At 44.4% G+C, this 20,129-nt stretch overlaps 1 protein-coding gene and 1 long non-coding RNA gene across 4 annotated transcripts in view; one reads left to right on the top strand and one right to left on the bottom strand.

Moving 5' to 3' along the window:
• The window catches only part of BEND7 (BEN domain containing 7), a 46,155-nt gene extending 28,638 nt beyond the window's left edge, over positions 1-17,517 (bottom strand). For all 3 annotated transcript variants that reach the window (XR_014692467.1, XM_084517382.1, XM_084517383.1), the window contains exons 1-3: positions 17,214-17,517; positions 13,203-13,286; positions 3,582-3,881 (exon numbers count right to left, since the gene is read on the bottom strand). Coding sequence is in view for 2 of the 3 variants with exons in the window: in XM_084517382.1 (XP_084373508.1) it covers positions 3,582-3,881; positions 13,203-13,286; positions 17,214-17,274 (445 nt within the window). In the remaining variant the exon portion in view is untranslated. The remainder of the gene's footprint in view (positions 1-3,581; positions 3,882-13,202; positions 13,287-17,213) is intronic.
• LOC311435926 lies at positions 17,415-18,931 on the top strand. Its single transcript, XR_014692490.1, has 2 exons — positions 17,415-17,544; positions 18,301-18,931. It is a non-coding gene; the product is annotated as an uncharacterized lncRNA (long non-coding RNA).
• The last annotated feature ends 1,198 nt before the right edge of the window (positions 18,932-20,129 follow it).

The raw sequence follows: 20,129 nt of genomic DNA, 5'->3' as shown, positions 1-20,129 counted from the left end.
TAAAAATTGGACAAAGCCAATTCTATCAGTAAATACCTGTCCGTCTTCCCTGTTGCAATATAATACAACCCTAATGAAAGCACGCAGGCACTCAGCCTCCTGATGGAAAACCAAAGGGTCTATTTTCCCATTGAGGCATGGGGGATTTACATTATAATCCCCATTAGCATTGATAGAAATTACCCATGTAAATCTACCATAGGTACTGGAAATGGGAAAAAAAAGAGACCACCAATATTTCAAATCAAAGCAGGGTTCTACTGACTTCATACATATTCATGAGGGTTTTTTATTTTATTCCTATCCTCACTCTTCTGATCAGTCACTGTTTTGTAAGAAACATCTTATAGAGTGTTCTCAGTCATTGTTCCAAGCACTATCTTTATCATTTTTAGAGGACAAAAGCAACCCTTTTCAACTTGTTATAAATCAATTTTTAATTTTAAAAAGAGAACAGACTTTTTATTTTTATGAAGGAGTCTTTAAAGAGCCATCTCCCTCTCTTTTTGGAAGCTAGCCAGCATGTGAATTTGATACTAGCTCGTATGATTGAGGGAAGACACAAATACATTACACAAACACTGCTTCCCCTGTGTGAGCCGCGAGTAGCCCAGGACAGCAGTCCTCACAGCTGGATCTGCTGAGAGTAAATTCAATCGGGGCAAAATTACTGCACAAGCTTATATTTGAAAAACCATGCAAGTGAAATCCATTGCAAACAGTCTTGGTGTAAACAAACAAAAAAAGAAATCCAGCTGCTGCATCACTACTGGATTTCCTACACAACTCAAGAAATGAAACTGAAATATTTTAGCCAGACAACGAGTTTGTTGATTCTAGGTGGACAGGCATGCTTATCACTGCTTATGGCCCCAAGAGGGGGCCACTAAAATCAAAAATCCACTAAAATCAGTGGGTCACAGGTGTCTACCTGACACCCTGACTTGTAGAGCTGCCACCTTAGGTCCAGCTTGGAAGAAATCACTTTGCTTTTCAACTATGTTCCTCTTCTTCCCTCTCTTGCAGCAATTTCTCATCTCTCCACATTAGCCCTTTTCTCTGTCTTTGCCAATACCTTTTTTTTTCACACCTGTCTTCTACATACCAGTATCTATTAAACATTTATTCCAGCCTTCCTTTGAACAACCTTTAGCTTGCAAGCTGCTAACCATACTAGTTAGATGGATTCAGATGTTCATTACTTGCAAACCTGAGTAACTCAGGCAGCCTGCAATGTGTATCTGCCAGACCCTGGCTTCCCATACAGTATCTAATGGTTGAACCTGATGATATTAGAGGTCTTTTCCAACCTAAATGATTGTATGGTTTTATCTATCCAGTGGACAGAAGCAGTTTCTGGACTCAAAGCACCAGCTATATGTGCCTGGACATCTCCCCAGTCATGACCTAAGCCTAACAGCCCTAAATAATAATCTTACTTTCTGTCTGAGCAGTTTTGTTCATGACTTTAAACACTGTGTTAAGTAAATCCCAAGAAATAGCTTCTCCCTGGATGTTAACCAGCATTAAAAGGACTTTGTCTATCCTTCAAATAATGTGTAAAACACTTAACTAGATACTTGGGTTCCCAATGCAAGGGATGGGAGGGAATTAGGGACATTAGAATAGCTCCCCAAAAAGAGCTGTGAGCTAGCTGAGAAGCTTCAGAACATGCCTGCAGCAAGAAATGCCTCAGCAGCTTTCTTTTTGCAGAGATCGGGCACCATAGCCCCAGCAGAGGGACTGCCCAGCAGGATCCCAAACACCCTGCTGCGGGCAGACACCCCTCACCTTGCCCTCAAACACCTGGGCAGGTTGCTTGGCGAAGGTGACCAGAGGAGAGCGCCCACACCCAGCTTTATGTAATAGCCTAGAGATTGCATTCCTTTCTGCAGCAGAGCAGCTGCAAAGGGAGGGGTGGAAGGTGCCTCCACCCAAGCTCCCTTGGTGCACTGCCCCGAGAGATGGGAGATTTGGGCACCCAACCTGCCGAGCTGGCTGTCTCAGAGACCCTGCTAACCTGTACGTCATCATAAATCAGAGAAAAAAAATATATCTTTCCTCCTGTGGAAAGCTAAAAAGCTGACATTTTCTTGCAGATGGGGCCAAATCCTGTCGACGTGGTTTAGCTCACCTGCTGAATCAGACCCCTAAGGGGATATGGGTGCTGCTCCACCTACTTGCTGGATCCGGGAACTAGGCACCTAAGCTGTGCAGGCTCGGGCACTCCCGTGCATGCTGAGAACTGTCCCTGCAGGTGCCCAGGGACTCTCAGGCCAAGGAGGGAGATGTGTAATGAAATTCAGGTCCTGCCACACTTAGAGGGCTGCTACAGTGGGATTTTGAGAACATAGTTTTAGACTTGAATGCAAAATCCAATCAAGCATCTGCTTTCCCCTCTCCACTGGATCTGCTTCCAAGTTAGTAGGCATCTTAAAAGAAAAACCACCACTATTTAATAAACATTATAAAGCAAACCAACCTAGCATGGCTTACTGCAACATCTTTCTCCACGTCACCCAGCACATCTATGTGAAGCATTATCTGTACAGAGACACAGTCAGTCCTGTGAATTCTGAGACTGCATGCCTTTTAGCGTGGGGATATTAATTCCTAAAGGACACTACTGAGAATAATAACAATACTTTTCTTTTTTTTTTTTTTTTTGGTATGTTACAAGCAACGAGAACGTGTGCCTTTAGATAAGGACTCACAACAGATGCCCCTCTAGGGGAAACATGAATACCTTCAGAACCAACTGGAAATTGAAAATTGATAGCATTTTCAGATTCAATCTGACCATTTTTTTTTTTTATTTTCTAGATGTTCGCACCTCAATATGAAAACTTTTCTAAGCGTAGGGCTTAATATCAGGAGAAAAGCCTTAATTTCCTTTCCTTTTCTTAAAGAAGTCCTTCAAGAATTTGGTAGTAAAACCTTCTTTCTCTGGGAGTGAAAACTAAGAGAAATACATTTAAGAGGCACAACCCATCCACTTTTCTGTCAGATCAGGATGGACCACAGCCTAAGGACTTGCTATTCACAGGTAGACTCCATCCTCTTTCTTCTCCAGTGGGCCTAATCAGAATAAAACCCTAGGGCTCCGGTGGGGTTTTGCACCTGAAGTTCAGTGGCCAGTTATGTCTGATCCCATCACTTTATGGAAGTCAGCAGAATCCTGCTCCACAAGTGGTGTCACAACTGAACTCCATTACTCACTGCAGAGAGGAGTGGTACCAGTTGACATTTAATTAGCTATGAATTTAACAACAATGGCAAAAGCTGTTTTAATAAGTACCGTAAAGGATTTAAGCCTATATAACAGAATTGAGTAATTCTCGTCCTATCACCAGGAATCCATTTTAAAAGCTAAGACAGATGGTAGCAGAATGCACTGTGCCCACTTTCGCACCTTTTCAAAGTGATAACTATGTGCTCATTTTGTAGACTCTGAACTATAACTGATTTCAGCGCCGTGGTACAATAAATCATCAGAACAAAGGCAGATATTCAGTACAGTACAAGGAAAAAAAAAAAAGAGAGAAAAAAGCACTATTTTCAGTATCTAATGTAGATCATACCATTGGATGTCACGGCTCGCGTTTGATTTTGGAACGTTTTGGATCGGGTTCCGTATTGCCCTGAAAAATGGCTGGCTTGGGGTGATAATTCGTTCCACGCACCACTCTGGGAAGGATGAAGGCTCGCTTGGGACTCTGCAGGGGCATTCAGGCGCTGGGCCCAGGCTAAGTCTAAATCCTGGGGCTCCTCCTTCAGTTTTTCTCCTTCTTTGCCAACTCGCTGATAGATTCTTCCAGTGCTGTCATTCAGTAATCTTCTCATCCCTGTAATTTGTTTTTTAATTTCCCGGCTTTCATCTCCTAATGAAAACAGAGCCACAGTTATCACTGTAAATTAGCAAAAACGGTAATGGGTTGAGATTAGTGATTTTAGATGCCAATATGAGTTCCTAGCTGTTGGAGGACACAAATAAATAAATAAAAGAGAGAAAGAAAAGACACGGCTGAGCAGTAGTTGGTACACACCAGGCTCTGCTTTAACGCAGCTGAAGCTGAGGTCTCACATGGTTAAAAGACCTGCTGAACTTGGCTTTCCTGACGCCCTTTCCAAGGCTTTGATGAGCAAGATTATTTCTCTCCAGAAGGAAATAATAATAGCTGGAGCAGTTGCAAATAATCTATCCTTTTAAGAGACTGATCCCATTCAGGCATTGACATCAGCGGATATTTTCCGAGGATAGCCTAAGGAAGCAGACCTTTGTAGAGCAGTTTGCTGTACGCTTAAGGACAGATTTTACAAAGGAAATAAAAAAATCAACACAAAAAAACACCACACCCTAACACAGAGTAACACTGCATCTATTGATTTTAATAAACAGGATCAGTTCCTCACTCCACAGAATTTAATAATGCTGGATTATCGGGGAATAAATTAAAAAAGCAGCTAATATGTGTCTAACCATACACAGCCTAACTGCTGGGTGTCCTAGAGCGTAGATTAGGAAAACAAAATGAAAATACACACAAGAAAAATGGGACTGCTTCAAATAAATCCAGGGCATTTAAATAATAACAATTACATACTTTAATACTCCTGGCACCGTTTAAGTATTAATTTTATGTAGGAAACTGCTGATTGCACACTGAATATATATGTTTGGGGCAGATAGCAGCTATTTTGCTCGTTAAAGCATACATTACATTTCGCTGGTAATAAGGACGTGTTCATAACCACTTCTGAAATAAGAAGCTTCTATTTTTTATTTTTTATTTGCTGGTAATAGAAAAATCAAACACCCTAAGCAAATGGAATAACAAAGATCAAGAAACTGATGAATTAGTAGTTCTCTTTTCTCTTTATAGTATACTTCATACAGTAATAATTGGGATGCTGAATTCAATTTCCATTCCTGCTTCCCAAAGCAAACTTATTTTGGAAAAGCAGGAATAGAGAAGAGATTTCAGCAAACACAAACACAAAAATAAAACCTCTCCAAAACCCAAACCTAGCGTGCACTGGCTCTGGTTCAACAAGGTATTCGAAAGTGTGCTAATGCCAGGCATTTGAACCGTTTTTTCAATTCAACAGCACCATTTTTAGGTGCCGAAACCAGGGAGTTAAAGAAGTGGCACCTCCCGCCCCAGCACCCTGCACGAGCCAAGCTCCACGTGCTGGGACGCCAGCAAGCCCAGTGCACCCAGGGATGCTCAGGCCGTGGCCAGGGAGCAGAGCAGAGCTGAGCCGAGTGATTCGACTGAGCCTGGGCTGAACCCCAGAGCATCTCCAGCCCACTCCAACCAGGAAAAGAGTTTTTTTTTTTTTTTTTTGCAAGAAAGCTTCCAGCCCCAGCTCCAAAACCACCCGGCAGCCCCGTGCGTAACGGCATCTCCGCTCCAGCCGAAGCGTCGAGGCAAGCCACCTGCAAGGAAGCTCGACGTTACGTTTCATCTTGCTGTTTTGTCTACAGATTTATGCGCGGGTGATTTAATTAACAAATTACGCTCCTTGGACCCGAGCCAGCCAGGGGCCGACTGTTTGCAGTTCCCAGCCTCGCTGGGAACCGGGAGGCCCCCGAGTACCGCGGGACTGCGGTTATCGAGGCGCTCGGATCCGGGTGCTGAAGGCTGCCTTTCATGCCCACATCTCAGCTCCCAACGCTTCCACGGCATGACAGCACCAAAGGATCCCTTCCCATCGCACCACTCAGCACCATGCAGTGCTCTCGTGGCTTTATGTTACCCACTCGTGTCAGTGTTTAATAGCAAAATGTACCTAAACATCAAAAAAGCTTCCCACCCACCTCCTCCTATCGGGCTTACTGACTGCTTGCTCCGCTGCTGGTCAGGTGACACGTTGTTGGAAAGATTAAATTTCCCTTACCCAATTACATCAAATATTTATGTTAATTGAGCTTATTCAGCCCTGATTCTGGTTGCATGTTCCTTTTTATAGAGGTCTTCCTATATAATGATGTGAGCACGCTTATCTCCAAAGAGAAAAATCCCTACATTTATATCACAGCACATCCTGAAATTTCAGCAACTCCTACCCTAAGTGTAGCTTTGCATTTACCCAGATCCCTAATTAAACCGGGGAGATTTCCCATTTATGAACTTTTTTCATAATATGTTTTAATAACATGGACTTTTTCCAAAAATATGTTGTCTTTGGAAGGAAGGTCCTTGAAAACACACCCTGAAGATTAGGTCAAGCCTACAGCGTGCAAGTTTACAACAACTCATCCACCCACCCAACCCAGTCATGACGTTTCCATCTTTTTATGGCTTTTAATTTGTGACTGCCCAGCCGCAGTCTTCTCAGCCCTAGTGGATGTTACACTGCCTGCCTGAATGTGTGGGCTGCTGCAGGAACAGATTTAAGTTCTTGCTCCCCAGTTATCTCATCTGGCTATTAGCTCTAGAGCCCAGCGATAGCATTCTGCTATCAGCTATTCCACTGCTGATGATCTTCACAGATCATAATTAGGTAATTTAAAAAATAAAATGAAAAAAAAAAAAAAGGAAAAACCAAACAGCTCAAGCTGCTACGTCCTACGGAAGAGCCAGCCTTCCTTTCCAAATGCTGAACTGGATAATTAAGAAAAAAAGAAGTTTGCTGCTGCGTTACCTGTCTGTGATAAGCCTCCTGAGAGGCTCCTTAGCTGCTGAGGACTGGGAGGAGCAGTGTTTGCAACACGCATCCCAGCCCATCTGCCAGGATCCAGCCTCTCTTCCCCTCTTCTGGGCTTCTGAAGCACCACTGCTGCGGTGCAGCCTTCCCCTGCAAGCCATGTGGGTACATACCCGAGAAGGCAGCCAGGTTTCGCCTCTCAGATTGCCCGTGTAATCCCCTTGGGTTTATCTGAAACCACTGAATTCACTTGCAAATTACCGTTCAAAACAGATAGGCATGGCAAGTGACAGCCCTGTTTAGGAGCTTGCATGGGAAAATAAGAGTGGTAGCAGAAACGTATTAGCAATGCTTTTAATAACTGTTATAGTCATTTCTATGATCGCCTCTTATATATAATTTATTTTTTCCACATGGCTTGACTGTAATCTTATAGAACAACAAAGGACAAAACAAAACCTTCTCATAGATTCTACATCAAATATTCATAAAAAGTGATTTCCCCCCAAATTACTCTCAATCTCCTTCCCTACTGCAGGTATGCACAGTGTTAACACACTCACACTTACATACTGCTTTGAAAGGTGTAAGAATGTTAAAAATATCAAACGCACAGGTCTAAAACATAAATGTCCAGCTAGGAACTGGCATCCACATGCTCAGCGTGCCACCAGCTGAAGTAACACAGCTGCTAACCATTTTAGTTAATAAAGTATCACTGATAATTCATTAATTCTCTGCCTCTGGATGCTTGAGCATTTTTTCCCTGTTATGCTTATTGAACTCAATACAAATATGGCTCGCTGCCTACAAGCAGGTTATTAGACTTTTCCAAATAATTTGTCAAATACTATCACAGCGCTACAACGAGCGATAAAGCGACACGCAGCCATACCCATTCGTTAAAACATTAATTACATATTTGGTTGCCACTTCTTTTATACTGCAATGTAATTAATGCATATCTCTCGAAGTGTATATATGAATGAGTTAAGGTTGGATAATGGACTGTATAATGTTTTTCTTTTCCCCTTTTGACTTATGTAAACGAGTAACTGTAATGTTCTCTTGGCCTGATATTTTGCAATTAATTTCATTATTTTTAGCATTTATGGGAAATGTTTTGGGAAGTATTCGTAGCTGACTTAATAAAGTCAGGTTTTCTATGAATTAGTGTCTCTTCCTGCTGTGCTTTGGCAGATAAAACTCCTAAGGAAATTTTCCCTGCTTGGCTATATAAACAAGACTTTTATCTCTATCAGGCTGCCTCCTGCAAGACTGTTGTATCTCCGATTTCTGCCTTTGTGTCAAACTAGGCTGGAATTGGTGAACAAGTTCAGAAGTTATCAAGAGCCTAGGAAATGCAGCAAAAGACACCAAGGAAAATACACACGAGGTGACAACATTGGTCCGGTTTGCAAGGAAACGAAACTGCAGAGGAGAGAAAAATGCTGAAGTCGATGCATGGCTTGCAAGCTTTGAGGGCTCAGAAAAAATTGCGACAGAGCACGCAGGTTATATAATCAAAGTTATTAAATGCCAGTTTATTAGGCACCACTTGAACGGTGCTCCTCCTGGAACGGGGCCAGCAAAAGTCAGCTGCTTGTGTTTGAAGAACTTGTAGAGGGCTAATTCGGTGTACTGCAGGGAACTGGGGAGGTGCACGCATGCACCGCACGCACCTTCAGTGTGCAGTCAGGCTGAACTGACCAAAACACCGCTGTGAACATTATGTGGTGCTCAAGGAAAGAGCAACAGGTAACCTAGGAGGGAGTTAGGCAACCCTTCTCTGCAAAAACTACACCTTCATCATGCCCTAACTTTCAAAACTTTGCTATTTTTGGCATTATTGTACTATTTGGGGCTCCTGAAATTGAAAATTGCTAAGCCCAGCGCGAGGAAAATAAAGGAGCCGTGTGCCTCTTTCCTTATCAGATCAAAGGTTTCCTAAAGCGAATGGAAAGTTGTTGTGACTGCTCCGTGGATAAGCTGAATTGAGCAACTGTGGAGCTAAACCGATGGGATAAGCACTCATTTCTCAAACGAGTGATCCCCAGCCTTCGCTGGCATGTACGAACTGATGCTGAACAAGTAACACAGGCAACAACACGCTTTGCAAATTAAAAGCTTCAAACCCAAGTCAACGGGGAGCGCGGCGGTCACGAACAATGTCAGCGGGTCACACGAGCACCATGAGTTATGAGCCTGGGACTTTTACTACCCCTATCGGGATATTGGAGCTGTCTTAGGTGAAGCATCTTACCAGCGCTCTGAAATTATGCTTGAAAGCAAGACCCAAAAAGTTAACAGACATCACCAACACTCCTATATGAGCACAGCAACCTGCAGAATCAAAGCCAGGGGCAGACCTGGAGACCACTGTGAATCTGGAGGGCTGTTTCCTTGGAAGAGGAGGTGGCCACAGCAACAAAATAACTCTTCGGAAGAGCCTGGTAAAACAGTTTCAGAAACACCCAGTAGGATCAGACACTGAAGTTGCAGACTTCAGGCCACACTGGGTCAACTAAATCACTCAGGAAACTGCAAGTGAGCAACTGTTTCTACATTTATATGCTAACAGGGTCATAGAATTAAAAAAAAAAAAAAAAGTGCAACAATGTCTTCTTGGAAATGCCCCGTGTCAAGATCATGCTTCAGCCCCAAAAGGGAAATGCTTGGCAAAGTTATTTTATAGATCTGTGTTCTCAAATGATCTTTTTTGCAGCCTTAATAATAGCAGCTATTACTGCAACATCCATACTTGGGATGTAATTCTATTAAAAGTACCAAGTAACTTCACAGACTTGCGTTAAGTCAACTTTCTCCTCTCCGAATAAATTGCAAAGGGTATTATTTCTGGGACAGAATAAATTCTTGGAATTAGTGAGTAACTTATGCATCATTCCCTGCTCCAAGAACCCATTATTTATTTTATCATGACACGCTAACGTTATTAATCTGCTGCCTTCCATTTCAACAACGTGAATCGCTGTAAAATGCAGAGACACCTGCATTACAGTGCATTTCAGCTCCCCTTTATATCAGTCATAAACATCTCTGGTTTGGACATCTCTCCAAAACAAATGCTCCGAGCACACTGCGCGCAGCATTCGATTTTATGAAACTATAAAAGTTCTTCACTGTTAATTACACAGACAAATGTCTCATCACACATTTGGTTACCAGGATAATATAATTAGTTTTCTGCATTAACCTTTCAAACATAGAGCCTGAATTTCAAGTTGAAAGCATTGTAAAAACACTCGGTCTGGAGGTATATTTTTTTTTCTGCTTTTTTTTTTTTGTGTGTGTGTGTTGATAATAAAATATTATGACTGGGGGGAAAAAAAAAAAAAAAAAAAAAGTGGTATATACAAAAGATATTTTTACAGACAAGCTGGCTTTAACTGGTGTTGTCCACAAACCCTGTGTTGCACGGTCCCTGCATGGGCTTGTGTTCCCAAGCCTGGGCTAGCAGCCTTGACAGCACATTAATGCTGATACCTGCTAAAAGCTGCAGACAGGGCCGTCTTAAATCTCGATCACATTCAAGGTTTAAGCACTTCACTCTGGGCTGTGTCCTGCTTTTCAGAGGGAGCACTCTCCTGATATTAGATATCCCAGCCCTTCTCTTCAAAACAAAACAGGAGCCAGCCCTCACCTGCGAAAGGCAGCAGCAGCAAGAGATTCACCCGGAATTTTGCAAAGGCTGCGCTTGGTGCATCCTTTGTCTGGGAAGCTGCAAATTGCCATTTATCATCTTATCAGAGGAAGGGATTAGAAAAGACATCGGGGTGATCTCCCATGAACTCAGCTGCTGCAACACACGTGCAAACTTCCTAAGCTAACGAGGCTCCATTTAAAAAGCACTGGGGCTGTGTGCCCTCACACCCAACAGAAGTTGCTTCCACACTACCACACTTCTCTTGTGCTGAAGCTTCCTTCAGTTCACAGCCCACGTGTACACAAAAACCCATTTTGTGCTGATGCAAAAAATAAAAATAAATAAAAATCCAAGTTCAACAGGTCTTTTCTGACACTTGATCCCAACAATGCATTAAATGCTTAATCATTTAGCCCAGAATCTCCCTTCTCGTCTGTGCATCCCTTGACCAAAACATCCGCACATCTTATTCCCAAGCTTCACTGCTTCACTTGTAAGATGACATTAACATTTCCCCTTTCCTGCAGTAAATAGTTTCTCTGACATATCTTAACATCCATTTACATACTAAAGGCTGCAGCACATTGTGGTTTTAACAGCTGTAGTCATCCCACGGATCAGTCAAAAGACCTAAATCAAAGAACAAACTTGACTCTAAACCAAGGACCCGAGCACTCGATGGAGTGATTATCTAATTTTGGCACAGAACATTGAAATTAAGCGAAGCAGGGATTACAACCTTATTAGGGGACAGGACAACGAGCCGGGGGAAGCATCGTTCTCCCATCCTCCCTGAAGTACAATGAAAAATTATGGCATGCAGCTTGCAGTTCTCAAAAGGGAAGCTGGAATGCCAAATGCCGCTCATCCCATCTCTCTGCTGGAAGGTGGGAGCTCAATTTTCAAGTGCTTTCAGCCAAGTTCAGTTCCCAGCACTGCTTTTCCTACATCTCAGACCACCTCCTTTGTCATTAAGAAGCTGGACACTGGCGTGAGGACAAAGCAGAAAGGGTGATGTGAGCTCTGAGCAACCCACCGAACCCAGCTCCCACAGGAAGAAGAATTCCTCATCTGCAGATCCTGCACAGTCATAAATCATGGGTTTTGTCAAAATTAACATGCTTTGAGGAAATCAGGCCGTCTCTAGAAAATAGGGTCTTCCTTCTTTTCACAGCACCTGAAGGTGGGCTGCAATTCTGGACTTCAACACCTTGAAGAAAGTCCCTTGACGGGACTCGTTGGTAAGGACTAAATGCTGACGTGCTCCTGCTGCAGGTGAACTTGATGCCAGAGCACATTCAGAAGCTGGTCGTAATAAAGAAATCAACCAAGCAAACCAAAAGCAACAAAACCAAACAAAAAGCAGGTAACAAGCCTGCCCTCAGAAGACAAAGCAGCCCTCAAAAGGCAACGCAACCAGACCAAAAATCAATTGGTCTGAGTCACGGCACAAATGTCAAAGCACAAACTCCTGCACAGTCCTAGAAGCACCCTGGCTTAGGCAGCTAGATGCCTAACTCCTGACAAAGCCTTATTCTGATTTGGGGTTGAAGAGAAAACATTCGTGATAAATCTCTAGTGCGGTTCAACCCCAAAGTGCTTACACAACGCAGAATCCAAACACAAAGTTTAGCAGCCTCCTTCACGCTCCCTGGAAATAGGCGAAGAGATGAAGTATTTGCTCACAACCCTAACGGTGAGAAGCTGAGAAGGGAATTTAACCCAGCTCTCCCCCCTGTGTAAATATTCTAATCAGCAGAAGACTCCACGCTGCCCAAGACGCCCCCTTTCCTCTTCCACTTGCTGTTGACCTCTAGGGAAGGCTATGGCACAATCAATTTAGCAGACCAAAGCTTTTTACCTGCAGCTTGATTTCAGGTGCTGCTTCTCGTGCTCAGGACTAGCGCTTCTCACCGGCTCTAGGGGGCAACACACACAGACTCCAGAAACCTTAAATCACCTCCACGCAAACACTGAGGCTCCCGGCACAGCTGGGGAAAGGCAGACACCTCCAGATTTCCTGCTGTGAAGGCACCTGCTTTCTCCAAAGCCTGAGCAAGGCGACCAAGAGCTTGCTTTACACACTAAGAGTCATTACTGTAACTCAAAACCTCGCCTTAATTCTTGTGATTTTGGCCCACTGTCCTTTTTTGCAAAAGGTTTCAGCACCCAGAAGAGGTCCTGGATGAGACAGAAGGGGGCTGGGAGCAGGAAGAGAAGCAGTCTACAGAAGAGTTACAAAGGACACCAAGCACACAGGCAAGAAGGATAAAGGTTCACCGATAACTAGTCCTATCAGGCTATGGTATACACCACGCTGCAGACTATACATTACTTCTCTGTTTTCTTTACACATTTTTAACTGTTGATTTAATTTAATTTAATTTTTCCCATGGCAGGATTAGCAGGCACGCTACAGAGGTGAAAGGACATTACATTAAGACAGCACATTAATCCTCTATCCCACCCAAGGCAGAAGCAAAACCAAACAAATAGCAGCTTCCTGGAAATTGAATTTCTGTTATCCAGATGTCAAAGATGTAATACCCCAATTACACAAACTATTGCCAGCGAAGCATGCCAGAGAATATGCAATGTAAATGGGGTGAGCAGAGAGCTGCAAAACTGCAGAGTCAGCATCTGGCTCTCTGAGTGAGTGATAATTAGCACTGTGTGTAGACACTAATAAACATTTATGTCTGAAATTACAACTTTTAGCAGTGTTAATAAAGGATATATTGGCAATTCGTGGAATAAAAGGGTCTTGAAAAGAACGTCATATTAAACAATGGCAGGCACTTCCCATGCTTGCAGAGAGATTTTTTTCCTCCCTAATTGCAAATGGCCACGCTATGTTGCTCTGAAATTAATCAACACAAGCACATACCTAAAAAAACGGGTTGTGTTTCTTTGGTCTCCCCATTAACATCATTGCTGTAGTCAGAGATCTTATATATCTCATGATGGTAATCTGGAATGAAAAACGATAAAAAAAATTAGAACTCAAGTGATCTGGAAAAAATGAACACCGAACACATTGCTACAGTTTTACTACATAATTTATCAATATATCTGCAGTTTATTTCATGTACATCGAATTAACCACAGAAAATGCGCTCTGTATCAGCACCTCCTAAAAAGAAAAAAAAAAAAAAAGGGGGGGGGGAAAAAAACACACAAAAACAACTTTGCTCACACTGGAGAGGCTTAGCTAAAATATTTCACAGATTTTAGGGAATAGCCATGCCTGCCCTAAATTACTGTGTTCATTTTCACAGCAAATTATCCCACCAGATGCCAATTATCTGGCTTCTTGCTTTACAGATGGAAAGCAGATTTATAATGAAAACTTCACCTTCCCAGAGACCGGGAGAAACTTTCAAACTTTGCCTTGACAAGAAGACCAGTGACGTACACTAGGGCTGCACCTTGCAGCTCTGCTGACTTATCTTGAGGTCACTGGCCCCTGAGTTCCGAGGAAAGGAGGCTCAGGGACACCTTAGGGTATTCACTTACAGAAACTAACATCCATGCGAGATGACCCTAAAAATAAACACTGGCATCTTTTATTCACAGATCTGACAGGACACGCACGGAAAATTGAATTTCTGTTTCAAACGAAAGAGTATTTTCTGTGGAGGTCTCTGCTGTAATCACAGGCATGCGTTGAGCAGAAAAACAGTCCTGTTTACACGTGTGTACAGAGGGAATAGTAATTACAAGAGGGAAAACAACAACAACAACAAAAAACCAACTATCTAAGGGCAGCTCTCCTGGATTCTATTTCTGACTCTGCTACTGGCACACACTTTGTCCTTAGGCAAGTCACTCAAGACTGAACAATATATTCAGTGTCTTGAAATAGCTGCCTCATCACCTAACTCCTGTAATGCTGAAGCCCTCCCAGCCAGCTCAGTTACTCCCTCTGAAAACTGGTTCTTATGTTTACCTGCCTCGCAAGAAGTCAGGTGGAGATTAACTCCTGGAAGAGCACTCGGAGGGATTCAATTAAAAGGCACAAGAGGACCTGAATGGCACCACAGGCAACTCCTCCTCTCAAGAGGAACACACCTGCCTTGCTGACAAAACAATCAGCTACGGAATTATAAAGGTCTCCTATAAGCCAAGCTTCTTTGTTACTATTGTTTATTTGTACAGCATGACTGTCTTAACGGCACAAGAGGAGGAACTACCCAGTAAGTAAACCAGAATCAAGCTTAATACGGCCCTACAAAAGAAAGAAAAGGGCCTGGAAAGAAACGTCAGCATGGTAGGGAAGAAAAAAAAATAAAAAGGAAGGTAGCGAGGCCAGGAGTGAAGTGCTAACCAAAGAGGTAGCATTGGGGTTTTGCGTGTCACTCCGAGGGAGTGAAACATATGGGCTGCCTGACGTGTACTGGGTAAAGGTGAAGTCTGAGCCACAGCATCGAGGAAGTAAAGGTCCCTTCCGCGAGGCTAAAAATACAGAATTTATGCGAGCTGCACTCCGTGCCCATTAGCTTTTCTCCACATTTTCATCCTCCAGGAGAGCTGCTAGGAGCGAGCACGTGGAAACTCGGAACTAAATAACTCACAGATTCGCAGTCCTTAGGTATATGGATTGCATGGGGTTGCTTCTCTAGCACTTCCCTGTGCTCATCCAGCCGGGCACGACCGCTCTCCTGATCTACAGCTGCTGCCTGGAAGTCACCACGTTGCACCTCAGAGGTGGCTGCGTTTTAGTGCAGGCAGGGACCTTCCTTTCAGTCTGAAAGGAACTGATCGTGCTGCTAAGGTGCTCTGAAGTTTTTTTGGGGCGGAATAAGCGTCGTACATGTCACTGACAGGCTGTGCATTACAAACAGATCGACCCAGCGTACCATTTTCTCTTTGGTTTCCTTCTTCTGCCTCAGATGTCACAGTCCAGGCGCTGTGAAATCCATATCAATTTCACAACAGTAAACACTAAACTGTGACATTACTGAATGACTCCAGCAAGAGGCAAAGGCCAATTACAAGAGACAACTATTTATACATAATTATCTTCATAATCAACTGTGATAGAAAGAGGGTACGTGAGAGCAGACTCACATGCAGAATGTGATTTTTATCTTCTCTGCTCTCAAAGTGCAAAGACATATTTTCTCCCAGGATGTGCTTTCAGTGTAGCTTGCTATTTGAATTCCTACATCCAAAAGGAGACAGCAGATAAAATAAGAAATGCTAATAATTAACCCCCATAAATGACTTTATCCAACGAGGTTAAATAGATTGCTTTATACATGGAGAAATATTTAATCCAGTTATGGAGTGGCGACCGACAATTTGCAGAATATTGACACGTTTTTGACAGCGCACACATTTTTACGGCTCTATTAGGAGAAAAATAAAACCCAGGCTTTGATTTCAGTTTTGCTTGTCCACATGTTTCACTTTCAAGCCCCACGCTCCAGCCCTGCACGAGCTGCCTGAGAGGCGACTGTGAGCATCAGATGCTAAGAAACCCCACAAACCAAACCTGTCCTTTAGAGAAATGAAAGCCCTCCATGGGTTGATCTCCAAGCGGATGCTAGCGTTTAAGAAACCTCGGATAAATTTCAGCAAGTCTGACCAGTCGCTCTCCCCCTAGTTTGGGGACGGGGGTAGGTGCAGCGCTCCAGATCCTCCTGCACTGTTTAAGCAGTAATTATTTACTCTTCCTACCAGGCAAGTTCATTTCCAGCTTCACATTTCTCTGCTTCTAATCTGATTTTGCTGCACGCCTACGAAGACACCAGCCTTCATCCAGCAAGCCCTGGAAGTCGCCCTCCACCCCCCTGTCCCTAAGTGTGACATTACCCCAAAGCAGCCACCTGCCCTCAACTTGGCATGCAGGACACACGCAGCATTTCAGGGAGATATTGCAGCCTGAGACTTCCAGACACAAAAGGGGAAAAATATATATATATATAAAAATAGTAATAATACATCAAATCAATCAGGGCAAGAGATCTAATCAGCTGAAGGAGCAATACCCAGCCCAAATGAAACCCTAGGGCTGGGAAGTCCACCTGTTAAAATGCCTACCAGCAGCTGTGTCATTTTTTTTTTTTTTTTTTAAATAACACACAGGACTGAGGGCTGTGCTCCTTCCCCGACATGAATCCAAATATTTTCCCGGCGATCCCTTTTAAAATCCCCTCTTTTCCGAAAAGCAAACACACGCCGAGCGAACAAGTTGCATGCCAGCGATTCCTCCTCGCCCACGTACAATTCGTTACCTGCGTGGATTTTAAGCAAGCAGCCTCTGTGAGGCTTTTCTCTGGAATACGTGTGTGTAACGCAGTCCAGAGGAGGAAGAGAAGAAAAAAAAAAAAACACCACACACAACAAATCCACAGGAGTTGCATGCTAAAAAGCTCTGGCGCTGCTCAAGTGTCATCGTTCTGCTAAATTCTCCATTTCACCTTTTTCTCCCTCCCTCACCCATGGGGGGATTTACACCGAAACGCGATCCAACTTTATTCTGTAGGAGATCTGCCTGGAAAAAAACAAACAGGTCCACCTTCGGAGGTGTCTTTTTATTTATTTAAAGCAACGTGTAAAATATACCCGTAAATAGCCTCTGGTTGTGCGTGCAAGAAGTGAGAGAGGGGGGAAAAATAAAGAAGGGGGGGGGGGGGATAAGAAAATAACGCCAGAAAATAAAGAGCTGCAACGCCTCGGGGAGTTGGAGGAGACGATTCCGGAGTTAAATAATAAATACGAGGAGGGAGAGACATGACAGAGGTGGAGGAAAGGGAGCACACACACACATTTCATAACATCCTGCTCGCCTCCCGGGGAAGCCAGCCCCGTTTATGTAAAAGTCTTCTCTGAGGCGCAAACAAACAAACAGCACAAAGCCGCCCCCCCCCCATCCACCCCTCCCCACTTTTACCTTGATTTATCAGTTTAAAGCTTTGGGATTTCCTGCTTCTCTTCCTCTCGGTAAACTCCATGGTGCGGCCAAGGGGGGGTAGGGGAAGGATAGAAAGGGAAGGAGAAAAGGGGATGAGAGGAGCGAGCAGGGCGGCCGCGCAGCGGGGAGCCAGCAGCCGAGACCAAGGTCCGTCTCTTTAATCAGCAAAATAAACGCAGCCTGGCAGATTTCGGCTCCCACTGCAAATAAAGGCAGCCGGGACAAGTTGGCTCCGGCCCCCTAAAGGCGCCGCCCGCCCTCCCTGGCCGCCCCAAACTTTGAGGGGAAAGCGGGGTGCGGCGAGAAGAAGGTGGAAAAGGGGATGGGGGGGGGGGGGGGGGGAGGACGGCCGAGCCCGGGGCGATGCCGGGCAGCGCCGCCGCCGCCTCCCCCGCTGGCTGCGAAGGGCGGCCCGCAATGGCTCGATGGCACCGGGACCCCGCTGCCACCTGCTGGGGGGAAGGCGGCGAGCCCCGGCGTGGCGGTGCTGGAGGCGGAGGAGCCGGCTCCTGAAGCCGGCCAGCAGCCCCACGCCACCCCGGGGACGCGGCCCCAGAGCTCCGGAGCCCGCGCGGCGAGCCGGGCTGGGCGCCGTGAGGGGGGCTGGAGGGAGAGGGGCTGAGAGGGCAGCGCCATTTTGTGGCCCCCCTGCCGCCTTCCCCTCCCTCCTCCCTTCCAGCCTCTTGCTGGCTCCCTCTGCCGTGCCCCGGCGCTGCTACACGGCCCTCGGAGCCCCGATGGCTTCCCTCAAAGCACCCGGGGGTGCTGAGGGGGTTCTCGGGGTGGTCCCGGCTCCCCCCCGTGGGGTGGCTCGGTGTGAGGCAGCGGCGGCCCTCCTGGCAGGGAGCCCTCCTGCCAGCCCCCTAAAGGGCTGTGGGTGGTTTTTGGGGTGCAGCAGAGGCTGGAGGTGACCCCAAGCTGGGGACGGGGAGGGTGGGGAGCGGCGCGCCAACGTTGGGCTTGGCGGCGGTGGAGCTGCCACGGTGCAAGCGGGGCATGCGGGGTGGGTGAAGGGCAGAAATAGGGCTGGGCTGAGGATCTAACTGCTCCTTGTTGTGTTTTACAGCGATTCTTGCTGTGATGTGCCAGCATCTATCACAGAGCACATCAAGGAACAGTGCAGGACCATGAAGAGCGCGTTGAACCGCTGTCCTGCCGAGGGATGCCAAGTTTCACTCTCCACAGGCAAACATGGAGCCCCACAGTAAAACAGCCTCGTTCCTTGGAAGGAATAAGATTCACAGCGTCTGGCAACCCTCTGACGATAACCAAGGGGGTCACCATAGCCATATGGATGATCCAAATGCGGCTGAACTTAATGCTTTGATTTATCCGCCAGTTGACGCCTCCAGCCATACTTGTGGTTCACTTATGCTGCACTAAATTAGGTTCTGGTGTAGCTTTTAGTTTGCACTGTCAGGAGTGCCTCTGCTTATTGCCTGTAGAGGAGGACTCAGACTTTTACAGTTATGACTACGGATAACCAAAACACAGCTCCCGATCATCATCTTGTGTTTTAAATGTAGTCAGGCTGTGTTATGACAAGGAGAAGAGTATGTGAGAGTTGCATACGCGTACTCGAACAGAAGCAGATCTTCACGTGGTCTAATCAGAGTACCCAGGAGAATTCCGTTGGCTCCAGTAATATTGACTGACCCTATCACTTTGAGTAATGAAATAAAATTAGTAAGAGGAAAGCAAAGTGAATATTAATAACAATGATTTGTTTCATAGCAGTGTGAGCAGACACAGATCTGAATTCTCTGGTGGAAGGTGCTGTCCAAATGCCATGCAGAGAGTTTACCCAGTTCCAGAAAAGCAAAATCAGAAAATAGGTTTAATGGTGAAGCAATATCAGAAAATATGCCTAATGGTAAAATTTATTAGACTCTGGAAAATTAAATTCATGAGGGAGGTTACGGAAACCTCACAGATTGGGTAAGGGTGTAATTTTCTATTAAATTGCTAAGTGGAAAATCCCAGAGGCAATCAATATGCTACTTTTGGAATTTTCCTAAACTTCTCTGTAAGACTTTGTGAAAGGAAACTGGGCTAACATACTATTTAAAATCCTGTATTATATATTTTTGGGTGAATGCTGAAACAGCAAAGGTAGATGGATGTCATATGCTGTTTGCTAAATTATATGGGGCCAATTAATCTCTGGTACAGTGCAGGTTTGAGATGCAGAAGCAGTGTTCCTAAGTTCTGTGTACAAAAAAAGGTTTTTTTTTCTTTTTTTTTTTTCTTTTTTTTTTTTTTTCCCAAACAATCTGCTGATTCCTGTCTGCTAACTTTATTTACCAGACTTAAAGCATTGCCGAAACTGTTGTATGACTCTCATCCTTACTGGGACAACAGGAGAATTTTATGAAACATAAGGCCTTCATTTACTGCTCAACTCACATGATAAGCTTTATCCTGCTTTTGCCAAAGGAATGTGATACAAAAATAAAAAGGTCTTTTCTCTTTTCCTTGGTTATTCAGTTTTGTTTAACATCTGGTATATAATTTATGAAAACATGTTTTATCAACTGTTTTTTCCTCCTTTTAGTTCTTCTTCTGTGTTAATTTTTTTTTGCTTAAAGGAACACTTACAATTCAAAACATCACTTTAGTCTGAACACTGCACACAAGTTTCAGGTAACATTTTACAGGTTAGCACATCCCCTTTTTCATTAGTATTACTCATTTTGCTTCCCATACGTTTGACAAAAGAGATTCACCCTTTTCTGTGTGCAGCATGAGCTAGGTCTGCAAACAAACCTCATTATGGTTACTTGGATGAGTAAATCTTGTGCTTTTCATTTATGAAAGTATTAGCCAGTTTGGATACCTAGGCCCCGATCCTGCAATCTCATGTGCTTAAAAGTGAATTAGAAACTAGGACAAGGT

This window comes from Aythya ferina (genome assembly GCF_964211825.1).
Source record: "Aythya ferina genome assembly, chromosome: 1".
Taxonomy (NCBI): domain Eukaryota; kingdom Metazoa; phylum Chordata; class Aves; order Anseriformes; family Anatidae; genus Aythya; species Aythya ferina.
This window is presented reverse-complemented; position numbering and strand designations above follow the sequence as displayed.